Raw genomic sequence first — 24,520 nt, 5'->3', positions numbered from 1 at the left:
ACACATACACATATACATATACATATACATAAATAATATACGAATTTGATATTTCATAAATAATATACGAATTCGTATATGTATATGTATATGTGTATGTGTATGTGTATTTTTCTATAATTTTAAATTTCATATTTGATTTACAAAAATTTTTGGTGTAAATTTGATAAATCTAAATACGAATTTTCATGTATATTTTCAATAGAAAAATAAAAAAATTTAAAATTTTTCTGTTTTAAAAAAAAGTAAAAAAAAAATAAAATAATTGGTAACCGTATATTATTTATGTATATGTATATGTATATGTGTATGTGTATGTGTATGTGTATGTGTATGTGTATGTGTATGTGTATGTGTATTTTTCTATAATTTTAAATTTCATATTTGATTTACAAAAATTTTTGGTGTAAATTTGATAAATCTAAATACGAATTTTCATGTATATTTTCAATAGAAAAAAAAAAATTAAAAATTTTCTGTTTTAAAAAAAAGTAAAAAAAGTAAAAAAAAAAAAAAAAAAAAAAAAAAAAATTGGGTTCGGTTAACGGTTCAGCGAACCAACGAATCCGGTTAACCGTTAACCGAACCATTTCAAAGGGTCCGGTTAACCGTTAACCGGAAATTTGGTCCGGTTAACGGTTAACCGGTTTGGGTAGATTTAAAATTTGACAGCCGGTTACGTTAGTTTTTGAAATTTAATTTAATTTTTGGATATAAATAAAAAAATCGGCATAGAGCCTATACCTACCATTTTAGAAATTATCTGGTTCAAACAGGAAATGCATTGCATAATTTCACTCTCTCAATATTAGATGAGTAATGAAAGAAATACAAATCTGGGGGTACTAAAATTCACAAATAATAAATCTGGAGGCACCTTGTGAAAATGTTGGTAACAACCTTAGTTGTATAATTTAACCAAACGAGATACGGTCACATAGCTGGGTAATATCTTTCATTGATTATTTAATTCTAATATTTCTCATATTACGAGATTATTAACTGTCAACAATTAAAGAATGATGCGTTAGTAATTTTGTTATGCTATTATATTTTAAAGTGATAAATGATCAGTTAATCTCATCACTAATATTTAACTTGGGATCTGATCATCTCCTATGATTAATCTCAGTTAATTAGAAGGCATCACATATACTGATATACATAGCATAGCTAAAACCTCTTCACCCTTCCTACCCACAAAAAATGTAAAGCAAATCATAACTTGATTTCAAAAACTGATGCCCCTCTCTCTCTCTACATGGTCAAGCCCCAGCTCACTAAATTCTCATATAAAATGACTGTACAAAATGTTAGCAATATTCTAAACCTAATCATCATCTGACAAGTACACCACACCATCTCCAACTGCCACCTGTCCCAATCCAACACCACTACCATTGCCAAAAGATTCAACAGGTTGATTCTGATTCTGAGTTTGAGTTTGACTAACAGCAGCTGTGCCCTCCCTGAGGGAGGGAGTCAAAAGATTCCACAAGGAAATTCTGAGTTTGAGCAGGTGGGGCCTCCTGTGATCTGGCAAGCAAGGATTGGAGCTGCTGCATGGGGGTTGAAGTGGGGGGTGGGGCTGACATGTGGGGCCGGGCACGAGCAAGATGAGGTGCAGGTGCAGTACGAAGTGGTGGGCCAGGCCGTGGAGGGAGAGAAACCGGGCTGAATGTAGCCCGGTTGGGAATTGGAGAAGCAGTTGAAGGCCGTAGTGGAGAGGAGGTAGAAGGGATGTGAAGCGATGCAACAGATGGTGGTTTGAGAGATCCATTTGCATTTACACTGACACTTCCTTGCCGAGATGCTGCAGCTGCAGGAGCAGGTGCTCTCTGGATTTGCTGTGGCACTCGATGTTGCGGCAACAGTTGTGGTCTATGTCCAGTCATATGGCTTCTTACTGCAAGCATTACTTAAGTCTCAACAAAACAAACAAATAGGGAGGTATTGGTTTAAAATGAAAAAAAAGGGAGAATTTCATGTATACCCATAAAAAATCTCCTACATATTTTTATTTTTTAAAATAAAGGGTAAAATGGGAATTTTATATATTTAAAATGAGTATTAATTAAAAAGTCAAAAATTGGGGTAATTTGCGAGTTTTTGAAGTTCAGAACGGCCAATATGATACTATTGTAATTTAAAGATTTTTGAGGGGTATAAATGAAATCCCCCCCCCAAAAAAAGAAAAGAAAAGAAAAGAAAAATGGAAGCGTACAGTGGGAGGAAGCAGAGGCGGAAGGAGAAGCGGAGGGAACATTCCTGTGGTCAATAAATTTTGCATGGAACTCCTCAGCCAGGGACTGATTTAAAAGAACTTTTTTGTAGACATCCTCCAGCTGCTGCTTCTGATGCCGAACCGTGTTCTCATGCTCCCGTACCATCTCCTCATATTTCCTCTTTACCGCCTCCATCTCTTCTTCCATTAACATCTTTATTTGCAATCTCTGTTCTTATCACATAAAAATACACTTTAATAACAGCAACCGACAATAGTACCAGTGCAATCACCAAGTTTTTGGTGGGCCAAACTCCAAAACCTATCGATTAGCTTCAAACGACAAATCCAAACCGCTAAAACCGATCTACTTCAAGAGTGATTTGTTTACATGCAAAATTTATAATTTTTTAAAATTATTTTAGTATAAAGTCAAGTGGTAATAGAAAAGGGTTTATAAGTCAATTTAATACATTTATTTTTCATCATTTTTTGACCGCTTGACTTTATCATAAATTAATTCGAAAATTTATAAAATTTGTAAACACATCCTTGTGAAGTAGATCAATTTAAACAGTTGAATTGGTCGTTTGAAGTCAATCAAGTTAAAAGGATAATTATCACAGAAGAAAGAAAAGGAAAGGAGAGGAACACAGACCCTAGCTTCATCATGCCTTGCCAGAATGTTCTCTTGGTGCTTGATCCTTGCCAGCTCGTTCTTTAACGGGTCAGCATGGAGCCCATGCGGGAAAACCATTGGTGACGCCAACGGAAGCATCTGCCATAGAGCATTGTAATTAGCCTCTGACCCATTGTGAGGTATGGAGCCCACGTTCTGTGTACCGGCATTCTGAAATGGTACAGGTAAAGAAACCGGGTTTTGAGGCACTCTTCCCCAGCTTTGATGAGCAGCTACATCTCTTGGTACAGAAGCAAGTGCATCCGGAGGAAGAAGAGCATCCGATGTGTAAGCCGTCGTGGTATCTCCGTTTGCAACTGCAACGTCAACTACAGTAGGAAGCGTAACTGCTGTTAGAGATGGAGTCGACTCTACGGCTTCAACAGGTGGAGTCGACTCTATCGTTTCAACAGGTAAAGTGGATTCTGCTACAGATTGAGTTTCCTGAATTTCACCAGAAAAGCACATGTTTTTAATCAAAATCAACAGGAAATAGTATTACTTGTTAGAAGCAAATAGCAACAATGATTAACACGAGGTCTGAACTATTACCTGTTCCATAATTGTATTCTGAACATCTCTATGCTGAGCTGTCAATTCAGTAGTAGTGTCTCCCTGTGCTGCCACTGTAACTGGCGTCAATTCCCCAGCAACTACTCCAGTTTCTTCAAGGGGAGGTGAAGGAGTATGATTCGACGGCCCTGATGCAATGTCACCATCCCCATCACTTTCAGACAAATTCTCTTTCTGAACCAAAGGTGCAGTAGGAGCATACCGTTTAAACACCTGCACAATGAACTCGCTGCAATCCGATAAGGGAACATTTGCAATGTCATCCTCCAGATTACCCAATTTTGCATTTTGAACCCATTCTTCTTTAATGCTCCTCTCCAGTTCCCTTGCAGCCATATGTAATTCCTGCAGCCTCTTCCTCCCCGTCTCCATATGAGCCTCGAATGCACGCATCTTTCTCTCAAACTCCTCATTCACTCCTCTAACCTTTTCCTTCATATTTTCAAAAAAAAAAAAGGCCTGCTCCTCCATGCCACAACCAGAATCTCTCTCGAGCTGAGATAGGTGCTCTTTCATCAACTGCATTGCCTTTCTCTCCTTGAACTGCTCCATCTCAGTAACCTCCTTTTGCTGTTTAGTTAAAAGAGCCTCTAACCTTCTAGAAGAAACCTTTTCTATCAGGTCCAGTTGCGCATTCAATAGTTTTTCCTTTGTATTTTCTTGCTCTACCTCCATCTCATTTGCTGTTTGATTTTGAAAAGGCATTGGAGCAGGCATTTCAATCATTTCTTCATCCGAAGAGGGAATCTCTGGAAGGGTGATCACCTCCTGGTTGGGTACCTTGAATAGTTTGTTGTAGAATCTGATAACCGGGATCTGACCTGCCAGCATGGCATCTGCTTTCTCTTGAAACTCCGCTTTCAATGCCTTTAAACGGCAGTAGACGAATTCGACAATATCAGCTTTACAGTTGTACTGCAACTTTTCGGATGCAAGAGCTGTCAGCTGTAACGGGTCGACCCAATGTTTGAAGAGAGACGCAGCTCTCCAGCACTACAAATGACCAAAATTTGTACATCATGACATCAACTAAAATACTAATACAGGGTTTTGTGATAAGCAAGCATAATATGCTATACAGTTTTGTATTGATCCTCATATAGGAAATTTAGTAAATACTATTCAACTAGATGTGGCACTAGTCCAACAAGTGAGTAAATTTGATTCACTCATTTATTCATTTTTCCTCTCACAGAATTACTTTATTTAGGATAAATTAGAGCATGTGTTTTGCTTCATTTCTCTTTGTTATATAACTGTAAAGGAGGGCCCACAGGGCTCAAACTAACCAATGAAATGACCAATGTTTGTAGGATCGCTGCATCTCCGCCATTATCAACCTTAAAATTGTTCATAACATACTCCAACAGCATCTCAGCCATTGTCTTCACATAGTCCTACATAACAACTCAACAAACTCAGCACACACTTCGGCAAAAAAAAAACTCCACACATAAGCATTGAAAGTGTACTCACATAACAAATCTATATCTGCTGAGATTATGGGAAAAGAAAGGGAAGGAGAAAAAAAAAGACTGAGGCTATTGGTAATATGCATATTACACGTCGGCCTGTGCTATGAACTCATATCTATTTTTAAAAATCTAAACTCTCGATCTGAACCGTTCTACATGATCTTCATATGAGAATATACTTGCAGACCAAATTTTACATTTTTATATCTTTTTTGTTATTTTCTTACATAGGTAGAAAACCACTTGATTTGAAAATTCTGTACCATCCAGAAAGTGATATTCTATCTTAATAAATAGTAAAAAAAAATAAAAATCTAAAAATGTAAAATTTTCTGCCTGGGTACATTTTTCATATGGAGATCATGTTTAACCGTTTGGATCGACTATTTGAATGTTGGAAAAAGATACATGGATCCATAGCACAGGTTGATCCGTAATATGCATATTACCATAGCCTCACTCAAAAAACAATACAGGAACAACATACAAAGTCATTTTTGGTGTTTAATCTTGTGGCGTATATCTTATAAGTTGAACTAAAAACAAAGATAATTAAAAAGCATACTGGAAGCCCGGCAGATTGACACAGGCTGAGCAGTTGAGGTTCAAGTAAAAGATGAAGGTCCTTTTGAATGCTTCTTATATTTGCTCCTACTTCAACTGATGCTAAAGCAGCTGCTTGATTTGATATCTCTGCAAATTAATCATCATACACCAATAATTGCACTATAAACCTTTTCCTTCTGCTAGTTATTGCATCATGAGTTGATATTACTGCATCTTGGTTATATATTAACCAGCAACAACTGCATCTATGGTTCTATATTCTTTTTGGTTTTGATGCAGTTTTTCATTTTTCAATCCCTCTTTTCAAAGAGTTGTACATAAAGAAATAAATAAATAAAAACCTTGTTGAGAGGGTCCAGCAATGATGCCCGAGTAATCATCCCAAGTTGAAACTGCTGCAGGAGAGTTCCTAGCAGACGCATTTGAACCAGTTTTTCCTCGGGGAGACACAATACCAGCCATACCAGTACTGGCCATACCAGCCATACCGGTATCACCCCCATTTTTCTTCTTCTTCTTCCTCGACTCCTCAGTCTCCCCTCCTCCACTAGGCCCCGCCCCAAGAGGCTTCTCTGAGTTATCAAACGGACGAACCTTCCTTCTATTCCTCTGCAAAGGGCCATCAGATTGTATAAACCTCCACTGTGGATTCTTCCCTTCTAAAAGACCCGACCAGAACACTGGTGGGTCCCCATGCAATGAAGCAACCCCCTCCTTCTCACCTATCAATGGACCCAAATCGTGTGAATAGAATTCGCCAATCGGCTGAGCCTCAACCAGCAGAGATGCCGCTGACTTGGCACCAGCACTGCTCTTCCCAGAAACCTTGTCCATTATCTCAGTCATGACAGCATCCACAAAGGCCATGTCCTCTGAGGAAGCATAGGAAGAGCGGTAATTTTCAAGTGCATCATCAGGCTGAAGATGGAGCTCATGCAATTGCGAAAGGAGGCACTCAGCGCCCCAGCTGAGCAGGGAATGACTGACGGTGGGGACCACACCCTGCAAAGTGCTGTCTAAGAAGACATCCTGTTTGGCAAGGCTAAGCACCTTCTCCTCAACAGCACATGGAGAGTAGAAGCGAAAGACAGGAACTCTGTCAGGCTGTATGTTGATCCTCTGTAGATTCCGAGTATCATTCATGGGATTCCAGTCACTGTCATAGATTAGCACAGCATCTACAGCTGACAGTTTCAGACTGGGTTGGCACGCACGGTTCTCAATGAGGAAAACAAACCTCCCCTTGCTCTTGTCATTGAAGTTATTCATAGCGATTTTCTTTTTTGACATCAGTAAGCCCCGCTCAACATGTTCATACGCTTCAGCACCAAATCTCTGCCCCAGAAAATCATCGAGGAAGTCTCCTATTTGGTTTCTACCAGAACCACCGCCTGACTGAAACACAATAAGTACCCGTAGGCCCCGCTCTCGCATCTCATGCAGCAGTTTGTCTAGCAATAGCAGCTTACCAGATGCATAGACCCCAATATTTAATATCTCAGATGGTCTCTCCTTTGTTAGTGCCACTTGCAAATCTTGATAAATAAGGTATGGATGGTCACAACACTGTAAACAAAACAGTACAGAAGGAAATTTTTAATTCTATACTGAATTAGTCATATGCACAGACTCTTGCATACAACAGTAAACAAAGGACATCAAATTCAAAACTGTAGCAACTTCTCAAATTAAGGTTTGAATTCAAATTATGTTAATAATATAGTAGGGATGTTAATTTTTACCTTGCGTAGTGAGAAGAGCATATCCCGAAGCGCCCCCACTTGATCGTTCTTAGAAGAAGAACGAAGGGCGAAAGAATTAGATAACAGAGTTGAACAGTATGATTCCAGCTGCACCTTTGAAAACCGTGCCGGGACCCAGTACTCCATGACCTTAGATGTTTCATCTTTTCGTTCATATGCCAGGTGATGCCCCAACTTCTCTTTGCAATGAGCCAGCATATCACTTTTGCTAAGGCTACTATTTGAAATCCCATGGTTTGGGTCCAGGTAGGAGAGCATGTTCACATACTCTGATAAATTGTCCTGGAAAATAATAGTAGAGGCTGTCAATAATTGAACTCTTACAGTGATTTATAGTTCTAGTAATGATGCAAACCGTTATTTTCTAACAAATTTAGAAAACTTAGAAATAAAAAATAATAAATGACGGAAGCATGATTTGAATACATAATGAAGCACTCTATTGAAAATTTAAAAGTTCTAACTACTACCAGCATCTAAGCACAATAACACTAACAATTCTATTGTGATAATGAAAACAAAACCACTAACAAGCAGTTGAATTAGACTATACTTAGACTACTCAAACCGGTTTTAAATACATTAACATGAAACTTTAGACTAACCCAAAGATGCTTTGAATACTTGAGCTAAAATAAATAGAACTTGCAAATTAAATAGACAACAGGTGTTAAGTTGTTTCAGTAAAGTACACCAGATTAAGTACTGGAAATCTGCTTATGAAATTAATATGGTCAAAAATAAATGTTGTTGAAAATACCCTGAGAGGAGAGCTTAATAGGAGAAGCCTGAAATCACAAGAGAGATTCTTGAATTTCTCGAGATATTTTGAAATGCGCGAGTTTTGACACTCATCTATGATGAGTGTCTCCCACTCAATAGAGTCTAACATCTCAAAATCCTATAAAAATAGAGAGCGAGCGAGAGAGAGAGAGAGAGAGAGAGGGGGGGGGGGGATTAAAACAGTAAGAGAAATAATCAAGGAACATGAAATATTTAGGTAATGCATGCATATGTAAAGAGATGGTCACCTCCAAAATAGCATCGGGATGAGAAAGTAACACTTGAAACATGACACAACCACTCTCCTCATAAAACTCAAAATCTCGCATGAGTTTTCGTACCGGTTTGGTACCAGTATAACTAACAACATTGATATTAGGCACTAGACGCTGAAATTTCGACTCCCACAAAGGCAAAGACCCAACACTTGAAACTATAACAATCGGGCGGCAGATATCCTCTATAACCAACATAATGAACAAAATCGTCTTTATAACTCTCTCCTGCTCATCAAGGAAAACCGCATTCTGTGAGTTGTGCCAGAAAAGGCGAAGTTGGTTTACAGAGTGAAGGTATTCGCTGTTTAAACCCGGTGGGAAGCAACCTGGCAACTTTTCGAGCCTTTCAAAAGGAGACTGCTTGACCTCAAGTGCTCTGTTAATACGCTGCGGGTATGAAGAGAAATGTGCCTGTTGCCGGCGAGATTCAAATGATTTAATGAGAGAGGCACTTTCTTCAGTGCATAGAAAAGGAGAGGTCTCGAGCTCCCAAGTGGCGTGCTCATAGCCGAGGTCACACCACTTGACAAGAAACTCAGCATTGCAGTAGGGTAGGTTGTCTCCGGGTCCGTCATAGAACTCATATGCAGTGCTTTCTGGCATTAGACGACGCTTTCTCAGTAGCCGTTGTGGTTCTGTCCACTCCTGCTTCCACTTCGGTAGGCTCTGTCACCAAGAGACAACTTATCACAAATCCAAAATTTGGAGGCCTGATATTGTATTAGGTAGTTGTAGCATGCATCCACCTTTTATAACATCTCTTTGGTGTTTTGAAAAGGGGGAGGGTTAAAATGCCTCATGCCTTTCATGCCTCATATCCTATATCTCCGTTTTCAAAAGTTCAAAATGTCAATCCGAACCGATCAACATGATATCTATATTAAAATATGCCTGTAGACCAAATTTTATATTTTTTGAAAAAAAATTACTATTTTTTTAGATAGGTTTGTAGTTACTGTTTTTGGATGGTCCAGAAACCACTATTTTTTACCTATCTTCAAAAATAGTAAAAAAAATATAAAATTAGGTCATGTTGAGCAGATCGGATTGACAGTTTGAACTTTAAAAACAGAGGATATATAGAATGTGAGGCACAATGAGGTATGAAAGGCACGAGGCATTTGAACCCTCCTCTTTGAAAAAATAACATTCAATTTTAAGCAAATAAAATAAAATTGTAGATGTGTTATTCGTTTCTTAAATAACACATATAAAAGTTAGTTGAGAATATTTTTAGCCTTCTATCAGATAATTTAATTTTTAAATGATAAAATTTAATGAATTTTATCAAATACCTTCTTATCCCTATGCATCCTCCCCTTGAATTTTAATAGGAGTTCTGGGGCCTCAACAGCAATTTCGGCCTCCAGGACCCACCGGTTGTGCACATGTGCCAAATTCTTGTACTTCACAAGATATAGCTTCCCTGCTACAAACATCACACAAACCCAACAATTTACACAACAGAGCAAAAAAAATATATAAATAAAAATAATAATAAATGGATTTATTAAAAAAAAAAAATACCGTCTTTAACATCCCAGATATTTTCAATGCCACCACATACTGAATAAACACCAAATTGGATCCTTTTCTGGATGCAACTGACGCATAGCCATGCGCCAGGTGGATTTGACTGAAGTGGTGGGTCCAAGCAAGACAGATGGTATATTTTCTTGCAATTTTTCCCATCACAGCACCTGCAAAGCCCCGCTTTTATTTAATTCACTGTATACATAAACGTAGATAAATAAATCATCTATTAAATCAGCAAGCAAGGAAAATATTAAATGAGAACTTCAGATAGAGACGGAGGAGAGAGAAAGATGGATACATACAAAAGAACTCCAGGCTTTCGGCAAGTAAGACAAGTATTAGGCACAAAGTCTATTTCACAGGCCGGATGCTCAGATATGTTAACGGCATCATCCCTAGCAATCACTGCTTCTTCTAAATCCACCTTTCTCTACACAAGAAGACAAAAACCATGTTAAATTATTAAATGAGCGCTTTTCACCTTCAGAAATAAAAAAAAGAAATAAAATAATACCTAAATGCCCTCGAAAACCAACTAATTAGAAGACTGACATTTATCTGAAACATTCTACATATTTTTATCTTTTCCTAATAAAGGGTAAAATGGGTATCTTATGAAATTAAAATGAGTTTTAATAGAAAAGACAATACAATGGCTAAATCTGTGAGTTCTTGAAATTTAGAAGTATAAATACGATATTATAAACTTAAGAGGATTAAATTCATAATTTCGAAATAAAAAAATAATACCTCTGCAGTTGAACCAGTAGCAGGAGGATCATCTGCCTTACATGGTGGTGCTGATAATATCTCGCACTCACTTTTATATGCATGCATGCAAGTATTGATAAGAACAGAGAGCGAGCAGTTTCACTTATTTGAATTGAATATTTATTAAAAAGAACAAAGAAAGGAATATAAATACATTTCATCTGAAGTAAACTCCGCTCTAGCTTCCTCTACTGAAATAACATGTTCTTCAGCATTATTCTCCGACACCTTCATAGTTGAGTTTGCCTAAATCAGAACATGTGAAAACTTTAACATATTATGCAAGTCAACATGCATGTAAAAATATTTAATGAGGAAAATAGAAGAACCTCAGGATTATCTACGATCAAATCTGTGTCTACTGGTGCTTCAATTGCCTCTGCTTTCTCCACTACATTTTATTTCAAAAAGCAAATTGATTGAGAGTTTAGACCCATAAAAAAAGAGTAAATAAATAGAAACAACAAAGAAGGGTAGATACCAGTAGGTGAATGTTTGCTTATTTTGCAACGAGGCATGAACAGCTCCTTGGATCGTTTTGCATGCATGTGAAGTCTCCGCCTCTTTGCCAACGATCCCTCTTCCTTTTCGTTTTCATTCAAAGGTGAACTCGAACTTAAATCCCTCTTGCATGTTTTTGAATTCTCTTTTTCTTCTAGTGCCTTCTCTTTTCCCTTTGATCTTTTCTTAGGAGTTTTCGCACTTGAACCGGACCCACCCGAAACCGACTTCATCGAATTTGAAGTCGGGTTCTTTCTCTTAGTAGAAGAACCAGGTGTACTGCCACTCACTTGGGTTTTTTTCCTTGTTGGTGTTTCTCGTGTTGACCTTCTTAAAGAAGAAGGGGTGATTGTATTAGAGCTCAATACTGAAGATTTCTTGTTGCTATTTGAATCTTTAGAATTTGGTTTCTTTGCCACCAAATTGGCATCGGTGCGAGACTTTTTATCTCTTTCGTTCCCTTTAGATCGAGTTTTCACCATTATTTAGTTCCTAACAAACAATGGTAGATAATGCATTACTTAACCATCCCAGAATCAGATGAAACCTCTCATATAAGAAGATATATTGCAAAATAAAAGGATTCATTTCATTTCACCAGCTGCTGTCAATTAGACCTGTGTGCTGATTGATTATTTATAAATAGGTTGCTACATAGACCTGTCGGATAAGCAACATTCTTGACTCACTTGCAAGGATTGAAGAACAATACATCCGACATTATCAAAGAAAATAATAAGAAAATAATAAGGGTTTAGGGTGGGTTTAGGACATGACCCGCCCAAACGATCACGATCAGTTGAACAAAATCAGGAAACCCTAGTTGTGGTGCTATACCTTACTACCTAGGAAGAGAGAGCGATGTATCTCATGCGTGCCCGTATCCGAAACGGCGACACTCGAGTAGAGATCGACGCTACTGGAAATGAGAACTTCAAAGAGAGCAGGACCCTGCTATCCAAGTCCGCTGCTCTCCAAATAGGAGAGCAGGACCCTGCTATTCAAAATCTAACAATTGAATTTTTTAATACACGAATCTCAGCACAGATGAACGGTTACGTTTTGAATAGCAGGATCCTGCTCTCCTGTTTGGAGAGCAGCGGAGTTCAGCGCCCAAAGGGAGAGGCACTTTCACAAATTCACCCCTCGTCCCTTGCGCTCCCTTGAGTTAGATACAAACCGTCCGATCAGAGATGGAATGCAAGGCATTTTTCAAAACTCGTGCTAAACAGATCTGACGGTCCGGTTCTAAACACAAAATTTGAGTTAATTCAGGTCATATGAATTCGCGTTCCCTTAGTACGGATCCTCTGAAGTAACTCAAGTCTAGTTCTACTGTTGTAAATTGAGGAAATTGGAGATTGCACACAAAAAAAAAAGGATTTGATTTAAATTGAAACTTAAATTTTGTTTATACTTTATAGCAATTAGTCTAAATCAAAGATCTAAAAACGAGTCGAGTGAATCTAGACAAAATTAATTTATAATCTGCTCGTGCCAGAGCAAGTTGAGCCAAGTTTGACTTTAGTCAAGTTCACCATGAGCCGAGCCGAACAAACTCATCAACAGCTCGTTTGTGTTGTGAATCATACATAAATTAAAGATTCTCGTTGATTTAATATGAGCTGCGCATAGATCAAGAGGTGAAAAGAATTTTATCTTTTTTTTTTTTTTACAACAAGTTTCATCATATCATATCATGATTGGCACAAATTGGGATAGTAAGAAAATTAAAAAAGAATTTCATCTTCTTCTTACAATGAGCTGAGGAATGAGCCGAATTAAGACTAACCTAAACTATGATTATATCATAATGAACCAAAATCAAACGAGCTAATTACCAAACTTTTTTTCGAATTGATTTCAAACAAGTCACGAAATACTAGATATTTTGTCATTCCTAATTCAGAGAAAAATATATTTCTTGCCGACATTTGACATGCAAATGAGAAAATTCAGATTTAATTCGGTACCGGACAGTACAATTTCTAAATTCAAACTGTTGTTTAACTTGGCACGAATCTCAATCTGACTCCTATATTTATAATAGGTACTAAATTTCAATCGCTCGGCTGGGATCATCTCTATCTCCGTCCAATCGAACTCATGCGTTGTTGATCACCCTTTCTTCACAAATCGTATTTCTAGGCTTGAGTTGCTTTGCCAATCGCCCAGTCAGCAGTCGCCTTTTGATTTTTTTTTTTAAATATAGTTTTGATTTTTTTTTTTTTCATAAGACCCGAATTCGCTGTATTAGACGGGTCACGTGTACAGTAGAGAGAGAACAAAAAGCGATTAGGATTTTTAAAAAATGATCACAGACTCATGGCTTGGGCTTAAGGATGTAAAAATGTCACGTCGTGGCCGAATATGTCACGCCACGGTTTTGTCGCGGCACGACACGTGTGTTGGTCATGTGATGTGACTCGTGTGTCTTGCATTGTGACTATTTTTTTTGAAAAATTGACACAGCTCAGTATATCATGCCAAAGATCTGATTGCTGCATGATACGAATGGTATAATTAGAACCGTTAGATCTTGATCGAATAGTGCATCTTAAATAAACTAACATAAATTATGAAAAAATAGATAATGTGATCAAACGTGATCCTCATGTGACTTGATCATATTAATGCTCAACTGTTTTGAGCTTTGTAATTAGAACTTTTCTTCTTTTTTTAAATAACTAATGCTCAACTGTTTTGAGCTTTGTAATTAGAACTTTTCTTCTTCTTTTTACTAACTAATGCTCAACTGTTTTGAGCATTAGTTACTGGTAAAAATAGAAAAGTTCTAATTACAAACTTTGTAACCAAGAAAAGTTATAATTTCAAGGTGGGACGGCGCGACTCACGCGACTCTTTACTTTACTTATTTTCAGTTTTTATTACCAGTAACTAATGCTCAACTGTTTTGAGCTTTTCTTGGTTTTGTGTTATTTTATTTTCTGCGGATACAAACTTTGTAACCATTTAATTCAATCAAATATGGGCATGTGACCCTTATTTTTTCTAAAAAAAAAAAAAGAAGAAAAGTTCCAGGGTAGGGCCTCCTGTAGCAGACTGTCTTCGCCTCTGGGAATCATACCACGTGTCTTGTAATTCGGAGCGGTACCGGAAAGGATATGGATTCCAAATGAGAGGGGATAGATGGCAGAGATATATGGCTCGACTTTGTTGAAGAAAATATGAACGAGCATGCTTTGATCAAGAGAGAATTAAACTAACTTGTTAATTCATGCATGATTCGCAATTCATAATTGAAAAAATAAATTAAAGTAGGGTAAATTAATTACCTTTCATAACGTTGAAACGACAAATCAATGATGCAAAAGAAGAATTGCTTTCCCCAAGACCAAGACACTGTACAATCAAACAATGATATGTTGATAAGATTAAAAGCGAAAAAAAAAAAAAAACGTGGTCGGCAGGATTCGAACCTGCGCGGGCAAAGCCCACATGATTTCTAGTCATGCCCGATAACCACTCCGGCACGACCACCGTTTTTATTTTGTTAGACAAAATTATCTTTAAATTATTTAAAACCTGTAGATAGATTACTAAAACCACTACAAGATCTATATGAATATAAAGTGTCCGTTTTAAGATTCATGCCAAAAAGCTCATTCTACACGATCAAGTATTGCACTGAATTTGTACAACCGAAGTAAGATTTCCCTTTTTTTAGTAGTAGTGATACGAAAAAGCTCTCGGTAATCGGTATATCCCGTTGGCGGTAAAGTGTAATTTTTTTTTTTGTCAATTTCCAACTAAAAAAACAGCTTAATTACTCTCACGTGTCATTTGTATTTCAAAAGAGTGGATCATTTTCTTGTTTTGCAATCTTCAAAAGAGTATTTGCATGATGCTGAGAGTTTGAGCAAAATAGGTTGATTGGGATAAAAATGCTTATTCTTGTTGATCCCAAATACATATTCTTGTCCTAATAAGTCTATAATTTTGCTGGTATATATCTACGCAGTAAGAAAAAGAAATGTGAATTTTTCTTATTGCAGAGGCAAAATGGGATATACATATTACATACACACACCAATTGGATTCTTAATTACAATCAATCAAAACTAGCATTTTGAATCTTTTTTACTAATTAAACAATTATCCAATTAATATTAATTTTCTTTTCATGCATAAATGCGTGCTCCAAAATTGGTATCAATCACTCACAACTAACAAGTGACCAGAAGAAATACTACCTGCAAAAAAAAAAATGCCAAACTCATTAATTTACACCAGGGTTCTAAATAGCACACTATAGCGCCGTTATAGCGTTTTTGTACCATAAAAGCTATGGAGCTATTGGCGCTATAGCACGCTATAGCGGCGCAATATGACAATAGTATTGTTTTTTAGTTGTTTCGCTATGACGTGATAAACGCTATTTAAATCTTTAATTTACATCAAATGAAAGGAAAACAATTAATCATAGAAATTTGTGTTCAGGTTCTTTTGAGCATTATATTACCTTTTCAAAGGGAGGTTGTGATATTTTCTGTTTCTTGATAGCAAATTTCAGGCTCTTTACTTTGCAACAGCTTTGTGAACTGAAAAGAAAACGAAAAAAAATCAAAGAAAATACTCATTTGAAAGAAAATATTTAAATAAATAAACAAAATAAAACACACAAAAATATTTCTTTTTGACCTGGGATGCTTTGAGATCAAGTTCTTCCCACTCAGAAGAAGGATTGGTACCTTCAACAATACCAGCACCGGCATAAACTCGTGTGCTATTGCCCTGTATTAATTGTGGTTATATAGTACAATCAATGACAAACATATATATATACACAATTGGAGATGAAGATAAATTGCTACTGAAAGAAAACTGAAAAGAGAAGGGATATATATTTTAATTACTTTGCCGATTAAAGCTGATCTGATACCAACAGCAAATTCACTTTCTGCTCCACCAAACCACCCGACAGGTCCCGCATACATTCCTCTATCAAACATTTCTACAAAATTTAAGGAGATCCAAGTCTTTTGATTTCTTTCTTATTCATGTTTGTATATTATATTTCTTGTATGTACTTCAGTCCGATTAAATTTGCATATAAATTAATCGTTCACAAAAAATATTATGTACCATTTTCTTCTATGAATCTTCGTGCCTCTTCTGTAGGCAATCCACCAACAGCTGGGCTAGGATGAAGAGTTTTTAAAACCTCAAACTGTTTAACAGTTAATTTAAAATGAAGGTGAAAACAGTACAAAACCAAGCCTAATTCTTTTTTATTAATTTATGTAGAGTGACAATCAATCTAACATATCATACGTATGTATATACATATCAGCTAACATATTATATTTTGAAATCACCTCATGATCCTCTGTAGGTAGTTTGCCAGAAAGCTGTGCGCACAAGTGCTGTACTCGAGGAAGTTTTCTCAGTGCCTTTTTAGGCTCTACAACTACTTCATTACATATAGCCTGCACAAAATTCATGCTTCTTCTGTTTACAAAATAAGGAATATATATACAATTTCACACATATATGGACTTATATTAGCAAATAGATATAACATCTCATATAAAAACATTTCTCAGCTTTGAAATAATATATGCTCTTTTCTTCCTCATGTAATTAATTAGCTAGGATACAGAAAATAAACTTGAGCTTGTATGAGCATGGATTTTTAGGGGCATATATGTAATATTTGCAATCTTTGCAGGGGTAGGCTTGGAATATCAGCATACCTCTAGCTTTCTTTGTATGTTCTCTCTCACTATTGTGAACTCAATATTATCTTTTGGACTGCAAATAAGAAAACATTTACTAATCAATAACTTCATTTTCTGCGGTACGTGTGTAAAAGGAAAATTAAAACTAGAGACAGAAAGAAAACCTGAAGAGCAAATCTTGACCGATATGAAGGTCTTCAAATTTTGTGAAACCTCGAGGCCGCGTGCCTGCCAAAGCCTCGCTTGCAATGTTTAAGTTCTTGCGGTGAAATAGTTGCTCTGGCTATTCAGAAACCAGACCTTTATTTAGTACATCACAGTACTTACTTTCCTTTTTCAAATTATTTATTTTGTTTTATTTACTTTTTTTAATTAATGTTCTCAAAATTGTGGAAATATATAGATGAGCATACACTATTTCCGACAAAAGCGGGTGCATTAGGTGGCTGGATGCAGAACTGATATGCATTTTGACCCTCCACCTGTCATATAATTAGCCTTAATTTACCAGTACCAGTATCATTAATGCAATGAAAAAAAACAATTATTTAGTAAATTAATCAAGTACCCTCAAACAGGCAAGTAATTCTATCGGATCAATGCATATGTCGGTGAGGTATCTGCTGCATCTTGCTAACACTACCTGAAGAATGGAGAATTAATTAATTTCCATTAAAAGTTTCTTAATCAAAGAAGCGAAGGATGACTCAATTCAATTCAATTCACCTTAACTAGATCATAATCGCAGCTTCTAATCATTTGAAGAGCTTTCTTTACAGAGTTATCCCAACACGGTTTCATCGGAACGTGACTCAGACTAGCAATATTTGTTCCAAGGTTTGACTCCTTGTTAATTTTTGTCAAGTATGGACATATCTGCTTTAATTTTAAGAGAGATGAGAAACCAATAAATTAAAGAAACCTTCAACTTCAAATTTCAAAATCGTTTAATTAGGAAGCATGGAGAAACCTGATGAAGTGTTGCTTGGAGTTGACGAATGGCTGTGTGCCAAGTGTACTGAAGAGAGTCATCCCATGCAATAGTCATCGCAAGAATTGAACCATCCTCTAGCTCATCAAACTCAACCTGTGCTTCATCACATCCATTGATCATGAATCATACCAATTTAGTATTTTGTTAATTGTGATTCAATTTTCAATAATTAATACTGATATTCCATGAGAATATTGATTGATTCAATACCTGAGGGACCATAAAGTAGAAAGAACCATAATCCTGCCATTCAGGGGAAACATTACTGCTCGCATCAAAGCGAATGGCGCCATATGCACGGATTAGTGGGCTCTCTCTCGACAGAAACCTTCATCCAAATTAATTAAAATCCAATTGTACTACTTTTGTGTTACCGGCATGAAACTAGACAGGGACAAATTAAAGATGAGAAATAAATAGGTACCAGTACCTACCTCTTGATGGAGGTCCAGTGGTGACTGGAGAACGGGTCAGAGCCCCGGAAAAAAACAGCAGACCCGATTCCGGCAACGCTTACAGGATTATTACTTGGATCCAGATCAGTAATGCTACTGGCACTGATGGGGAAATCAATGGTGCTGGTGCCGGAGCGGGCTGAGAAGAAGCAGCGTGGGAACAAGGACTCGTGCTTCTGTGCATGCAGCCACTCGATCGCATCCCCCCTTTCCCTTATCGGCACCTGCTCTTTCTCATTTCATATTTCCAATATACATATATGTTAATTTAATTATATATATCCTCATAGTCAAACTAGCTCATTAGAAATTTCTGTAGTAGATAAGAAAGCAGCCAGGACAGGACAGCATTAATAAATTATTAATTATTTAATTTCAATACAAATTTAGACTAATTAAACAAGAAATTGTAATAACCTGGAGCCGAATAATGCCGGAGGCGAAAAGAGGGGGTTGGGCCTGCAGAGCAGAGAGTGCCAAGATGAGTTGTGCTGGGGCCGAGTGCAGTGTAGGCACAGGGGGCAGCGTGTGCGTCTCAGAAATGCTGATGGGGAATTGAACCTCATCGCCGCAACAGTCGCATCCATTCATTGAGATTGAGACAGAGCACGCAAGCGGGAGCTGCCTAGCATTACTATGCCTGTATCTATATTCATTCATCCTTTGCTGCCACTGCCAGGCAACACCGGCCGACACTCGCCACTTTGGGTTTATAGCTACTGCTGCCATTGATGAGAAAGAGAGAGAGAGAAAGCAGAGGAGATCTGGTTGGTCTTCTTATTGTTAAAAAGAAAGTGCAGTAGAAGAGAAAGTGTAAGAGAGATAAGAGGCATTGCGTAGTAATTCAAGTTGTTGCAAGAGATAAGGGCAAAACTGTCAAAAACGCTTTCAAATTTGAGTGGTGTAGTGAACACTTGGGAATTCTATCCTCTTAGGTAGCAGAAATATTGCGGTTTGATCCGGACCGTCCAATTTGATTTTGCACGAATATTAAAGGCATTCCTTGCATTCCATCCGGTCCGGATCTAAACTCTAAATTTTAGTTCCTTTAGAGAATCCGAACTCCTCCAAATTTGTGTTCGGTAGGTAACAGTGGCACTGACAGTTCAGTTGCGTACTTTATTAGGTATTGATTAAGACAAAAATATAAACCACAATAAGAAATGGATAGAAAAATAAGATTAGGTACTAATTAAGACAAATGTTATTTAAAATAATAAGTTCGGTTGAACTGCATTTGAAGAAAAAAAATTATTATATTACAGCTTCATATGATGCTTTCGTTCAAATGAGAAGGAAAAACCAACAAAAAAAAAATTCATTTGTACATATTCAGAATTTTACATTTTTAGAAATATATAAAATATTTTGTCAGAAAGAAATATGATTTTCTTTTAAGAATTGAATCAATGCTTCGATTATTTTAAGCATTCATACAGGTGCTCAATTGCCGCCACATAAAATCCGGAATTTAAAGGAACTCAACTGAAACATTTATTCGGTTCCTGTAAGCATTTATAATAGAGCTGGCTCGGTCTGAGCTAGATCTTAGCTCGGCTTGTTAATTATGAACCGAGTTACAGTTGAGTGAGCTGGATCTAGGACATCTGAGCTAAAACTTAATCTTGAACTCGTGACAAGTCAGCCCGAGCTAGCTCGCTGGATCTGGCTGGATCTTATTTGAAAAAAAAAAAAAATATATATATAGATATATATATATATACAAACTTTTTAGATCGAGCTGAACCGAGTTAGACAGTATAAAATGCAAATAAATTCATACAAATTCACAGATTGATGCCTAGCCGAGCTAGCTCGTGAGCTAGCAAGCAAGCTAGTCCTTAGCTTGAACTCGTTAATTCTGAACCGAGCTGGCTCGTTAACAGCTCGGTCCAATAACAAACGAGCTGTTAGCAAGCGAATCAAGTACGAGTTACGATTGAACCACGAGCTACGATCTTTTTTGGCATCCCTAATCTAATCAGTAATATTGATTTTGTGCAGCGATGATTGAAAACTTATAGAACGTCTACAACGGAAAAAAAAAATCATCTATGTCATTTCCATAATTAATTTGATATATTTCTAAATAAAAAAATATTCGGTCCACTTTTGTCTTCTTTCCAGTAGAGTGAATATCCTTTCAGCTAATCGGACCAAGTACAATTCTGAGTTATGTTTCTAGATTGGTTTCAGATTAAAATCGAAAACTCTGATCTTCCTATCCATCGACTGTTAAAAGAATCTGATAGAAAGAAACTGATTTGGCTTGGGGGTGAATTTTTTATTTATAGAAATTATTATTAAATAATAAAGAGAAATATAATGGGTTTTAGTTTTTTGATGACATAGATGGATCCGAAAAAAAACTCGGATTCGAAGTGTTTTATTTTATTTCAGAAAAAAAAAATTCAACACTCATTCTATTTCAGAAAAAAAAATCAACTACTCTTTCTGTTTAAAAAAACACTTTAAATCTGAAAATTTGGTTCCAAATTTTGAGGTTATGTAAGATCTTTTACTCGGTTCCAGTGATGCTACGTAAAACATGTCTAAAAAATTATTTTTAGTAAAAATTAAAAGTTAAGTCAGTCAACTATTTAATATTTATAAAAAAAAAATTCAAATATGTTACGTATTAGAGAACTAGTCTTTGGTTTAGTGGCAAATCTCTATGTAAGAGGTTATAAGTTTAAAATCCGGATGTGAAAAATCATTTATTATAATAACAAGGGTATTAAATAATTTGGTGACTTGACTTCCAATTTTTACTCAAATATGTCACGTATTCTCCCAAAAATTTTATAATTATCCAAAAAAAATACAAAATTACGAAATCTACTTAGTTACTGAATAAATTTTAAAAAATAACCCTTCCGTTTACTGAGTAACCGGATGTTGATATTCTTTCCGGTTACTCAATTCCCGAAAATTGAAAAACTGTCCGGTTACTAGCCGGAAAATTGAAGAGAGTAGGTGCTAACAGTAATTGGCTCCCAAATTTCTACATTACTTGAATCCCCTTCGTTAGTGTACCAAGTTACTGCATTTCTTTTTTTATTATCAAAGTGACCCGTTATATGAAAAGGATATGCCGACAAATGACGCAAGAGAACAAAAGTAGATGAGGGTGGGTACTCTTTTTAATTGTTGATTTAAATATTCATTTCTCAATGCTAAAGTTTTGCGGGTTTTACGGCTGGGACAATGCTGGAGACCAATCATAAGGTCTTATTTGTGCGGGACCCAGTCAAATCCTACTTTGACTCCTCAATCCCGACTTTGCATCTCAAAATGGACGGATGAGATGGACTCAACATATGACTCAATAATTCGAAATTTATAAAAAAATTTGTTCCGGTTTTCTTAATAACTAAAAAAAGAATAATTATTTAAATCCCCACACTCCAGTACCCCCATTGTACCCCCCATCTCTTAAACAGATTTTAACTTCCCATAAACTAACTTAACTAACTAATTTATTCAAAACACTAGTATAAATACTTGGAAGATAATAAATTAATACTTGCAAATTAAGATATTAATACTTGCAAATTAAGATATTAATACTTGCATGTCTAACTTGATATAACTATATGGAGGGACCACTCAAACTACATGGGGAGAAGAATCATACACATTTTTAGATGTGGGTTTTTTTTTTTTTCTTTTTTTCAATATCTTCCACATTTCTCACGTTCTATGAGGAATTTTGCGAATCTAAAACCACGAATGTATTATACGCAATTTTATCTTTCAAATGAGATCCATGATGACGTACTTTCGGATTCATCGTCACACAAGTATTTATACCGCATCATGCAAGTATTTATACCGCATCATACAAGTATTTATACCTATACTTGTAAGTATTTATCCCCAATCGTGGACCCCGCATCTCCGCATCACATTTCCCTAATCGTCCCTGCGTCAACTTTTCTCTAACAAAAATAGTTGACCACATAGGTATAAATACTTCAGTGCATAGATATAAATACTTGTAATACTTGATATTAATACTTTTAAATGTCAGCAGTGTCATATGTGAAAAATACTAGGTATAAATACTTAAATGACGAGGTATAAATACTTGTATGATGACGAACCCGAAAGTATGTCATCATAGATCTCATTTGAAAGATAAAATTGTGTAGAAGACGTTCGTGGTTTTAGATTCGCAAAATTTCTTATAGATCATGAGAAATGGGAACAAGATTGAACAAATAAAATTGGGGGTACAATGGGGGGATGAGAGTGCGGGTACTCATATCATCTCCCCTAAAAAAAACCGAACTCATTTCCGGTTACTCAATAACCTGATAATCTTCAAATTTTTTCTAAGTTCTGAGAATTGAGTAACAGGAAAAAAAATAAATATCCAGTTATTTAGTAAGCGGAAGGGGTGTTTTTTGAAATCCATTCAAAAACTGAATAGATTTCGTAATTTCGTATTTTTTTTTAATATTTATAAAAATTTCGGCGTATTCTCACATGCACAAAAATTAGCTCTCATATTTTAATTTATAAATTTGAGACAGATATGTTAGACTTTGGATTATTAACGCCAACTCAACAATATATAGATTTCATCAAATAAAGCCATCCGAACAAAATAAAGCGTTCTAAGTAATACATAAATAAATTAGTTCTCTTTTCTGCAGTTAAAATTGATGGATGCGTCTGAATTTGGAACTCGAAATTATTACAAAAGCATGTGACTCTAATTTTTCTTCCAACTTTTTTTGTTATAAAAAAGGCTAATCCCTATTTCATATCACTGAAATAAGATAATTACAAAAGCATGTGACTCGAATTTTTCTCCAATAAAATTAAGTTTTTCGGTTTTAGTAAAATCTCATTTGATTTTGGTTTACATCCGGTTCTTTTGCAATTGATGATATATCATGCTAGATGTAAATTTTTCTCCAATAAAAATTTAATTTGACTATTTTAAATTTTTATTCATTCTCTTTATCTTAAATACAATTTTTTTCGATAATTCAATCCATTATTTTTATCATCAATATGATTATTTTTATAATTAAATTTCTTATAAATATAATCATATATATCTTAAAGGAAATAATTTTTTTCTTTGAATCAATCGTATTTAAGATAAAGAGGATGATAGAAACCATAAATTGAATTACCACGCTTTTAAAAATAAAAAAATCCAATAAAAGCAGCGGCTTCACATGCATCATAGATAATAGATAAATGGTTTTTAATCGGAGAATTAAGATTTACCATGAGAGAACGGAAATGGCTTCTTCCAGGTCTGTACATGGTTGATAAATTTAACAAATCCTTGTTCAGAGCTAGAGCGAGAGGAGAAGCGACAGTGTGGCAATGGCAAGAACTTGCGGATCCGGATCCGGCTAGTGCTGTTTGGGTGCGAGTAGCCCAATCATATCTGTTGCAGTTGCGCCATGGGTTCTCATTTTATCGGGTTTGGGATTATGATCCGATAGAGTTCCAACCTTGTGAGAGGCTTGCCGTTGCCGGCCACAGCTATGCTTGTGTTTTCAGATGAAGTTACATTTCAGTCAAATTATTCATATTCTCAATCTTTCCATTCTTTCTCCGTATGCTTTCATCATCGTTTTTGTGTTTTAGGCATAATTGACTTGGTGTTTTAATGTCGAATTAAGTGAATTTGCACGGTACCAGTAGTACCTGTCCTCTGATACTGATACTGGTACTTGAGTCGCTGATATATTTCAACATATTGATTCCTTTATTCATCAAACACTAATTTCCCAAAATGAGTTAAAATTGAAAAGTCGCTGATATATTTCAACATATTGATATTGATTCCTTCATTCATCAAACACTAATTTCCCAAAATGAGTTCAAATTGAAAAGTCGCTGATATATTTCAACATATTGATTCCTTTATTCATCAAACACTAATTTCCCAAAATGAGTTAAAATTGAAAAAATAAAAATATTGTTAGTCTGTCAGACAACCACTGAGCCACCCCAGCAAACCAGAGCAAGCTGGGAACGATCATCTACAGCCACAGATACCCTCCCTGAGGAGGGATCAGAACCATTAATCACGCTCTGGTCCAGTAGTCATAAGGTCATCAACCAGACTTCGGTGCCTGTCTTTTTTGCTCTCAAGGAAGCAGTAGTACGATCCTATAGAACAGATCCTGTTCAAGTAAGGTCGTGAGATAGCAGCTCTTCTCTCACTATATAACCGTTCATGAAGAA

At 36.1% G+C, this 24,520-nt stretch overlaps 3 protein-coding genes and 2 non-coding genes across 8 annotated transcripts; all 5 read right to left on the bottom strand.

Annotated features, from left to right (window-relative positions):
• Positions 1-1,085: 1,085 nt before the first annotated feature.
• On the bottom strand, positions 1,086-10,960 carry LOC144563960 (uncharacterized). Its single transcript, XM_078313413.1, has 15 exons — positions 10,804-10,960; positions 10,629-10,698; positions 10,181-10,308; positions 9,870-10,042; positions 9,638-9,771; positions 8,313-9,008; positions 8,042-8,182; positions 7,261-7,563; positions 5,860-7,084; positions 5,517-5,644; positions 4,766-4,873; positions 3,456-4,469; positions 2,883-3,347; positions 2,225-2,453; positions 1,086-1,906 (listed from the first exon to the last, which is right to left on the bottom strand). The coding sequence occupies exons 1-15, from the start codon at positions 10,881-10,883 to the stop codon at positions 1,449-1,451; spliced, it is 5,352 nt and encodes a 1,783-aa protein (XP_078169539.1). The 5' UTR covers positions 10,884-10,960; the 3' UTR covers positions 1,086-1,448.
• On the bottom strand, positions 10,919-12,097 carry LOC144564519 (uncharacterized). Its single transcript, XM_078314113.1, has 3 exons — positions 11,996-12,097; positions 11,131-11,642; positions 10,919-11,040 (listed from the first exon to the last, which is right to left on the bottom strand). The coding sequence occupies exons 2-3, from the start codon at positions 11,630-11,632 to the stop codon at positions 10,919-10,921; spliced, it is 624 nt and encodes a 207-aa protein (XP_078170239.1). The 5' UTR covers positions 11,633-11,642; positions 11,996-12,097.
• Positions 12,098-14,569: 2,472 nt separating this feature from the next.
• On the bottom strand, positions 14,570-14,651 carry TRNAS-AGA (transfer RNA serine (anticodon AGA)). Its single transcript has one exon. It is a non-coding gene; the product is annotated as a tRNA-Ser (tRNA).
• Positions 14,652-15,136: 485 nt separating this feature from the next.
• On the bottom strand, positions 15,137-19,125 carry ICS2 (isochorismate synthase 2). 4 transcript variants are annotated; one of them, XR_013514593.1, is made up of 15 exons: positions 18,719-19,112; positions 18,281-18,525; positions 18,057-18,174; positions 17,823-17,939; positions 17,579-17,728; positions 17,421-17,495; positions 17,266-17,334; positions 17,017-17,135; positions 16,868-16,925; positions 16,490-16,600; positions 16,257-16,341; positions 16,028-16,112; positions 15,813-15,905; positions 15,634-15,712; positions 15,137-15,364 (listed from the first exon to the last, which is right to left on the bottom strand). XR_013514593.1 is itself a non-coding variant. In XM_078313906.1 (15 exons), exons 1-14 carry the CDS (start codon positions 19,028-19,030, stop codon positions 15,638-15,640), a joined length of 1,725 nt encoding a protein of 574 aa, XP_078170032.1. In that variant the 5' UTR covers positions 19,031-19,125; the 3' UTR covers positions 15,137-15,364; positions 15,634-15,637. The 4 variants fall into 4 exon arrangements, 1 of the variants encoding a protein (XP_078170032.1); XR_013514594.1 differs by having other exon boundaries at positions 16,028-16,125; positions 16,257-16,307; XM_078313906.1 differs by having other exon boundaries at positions 16,028-16,125; positions 18,719-19,125.
• A 5,131-nt stretch (positions 19,126-24,256) lies between these two features.
• On the bottom strand, positions 24,257-24,477 carry LOC144564885 (small nucleolar RNA U3). The gene has a single exon (XR_013514776.1). It is a non-coding gene; the product is annotated as a small nucleolar RNA U3 (small nucleolar RNA).
• Between the last annotated feature and the right edge of the window lie 43 nt (positions 24,478-24,520).

Source organism: Carex rostrata, chromosome 13 (genome assembly GCF_964058835.1).
Source record: "Carex rostrata chromosome 13, lpCarRost1.2, whole genome shotgun sequence".
Taxonomy (NCBI): Eukaryota; Viridiplantae; Streptophyta; class Magnoliopsida; order Poales; family Cyperaceae; genus Carex; species Carex rostrata.
This window is presented reverse-complemented; position numbering and strand designations above follow the sequence as displayed.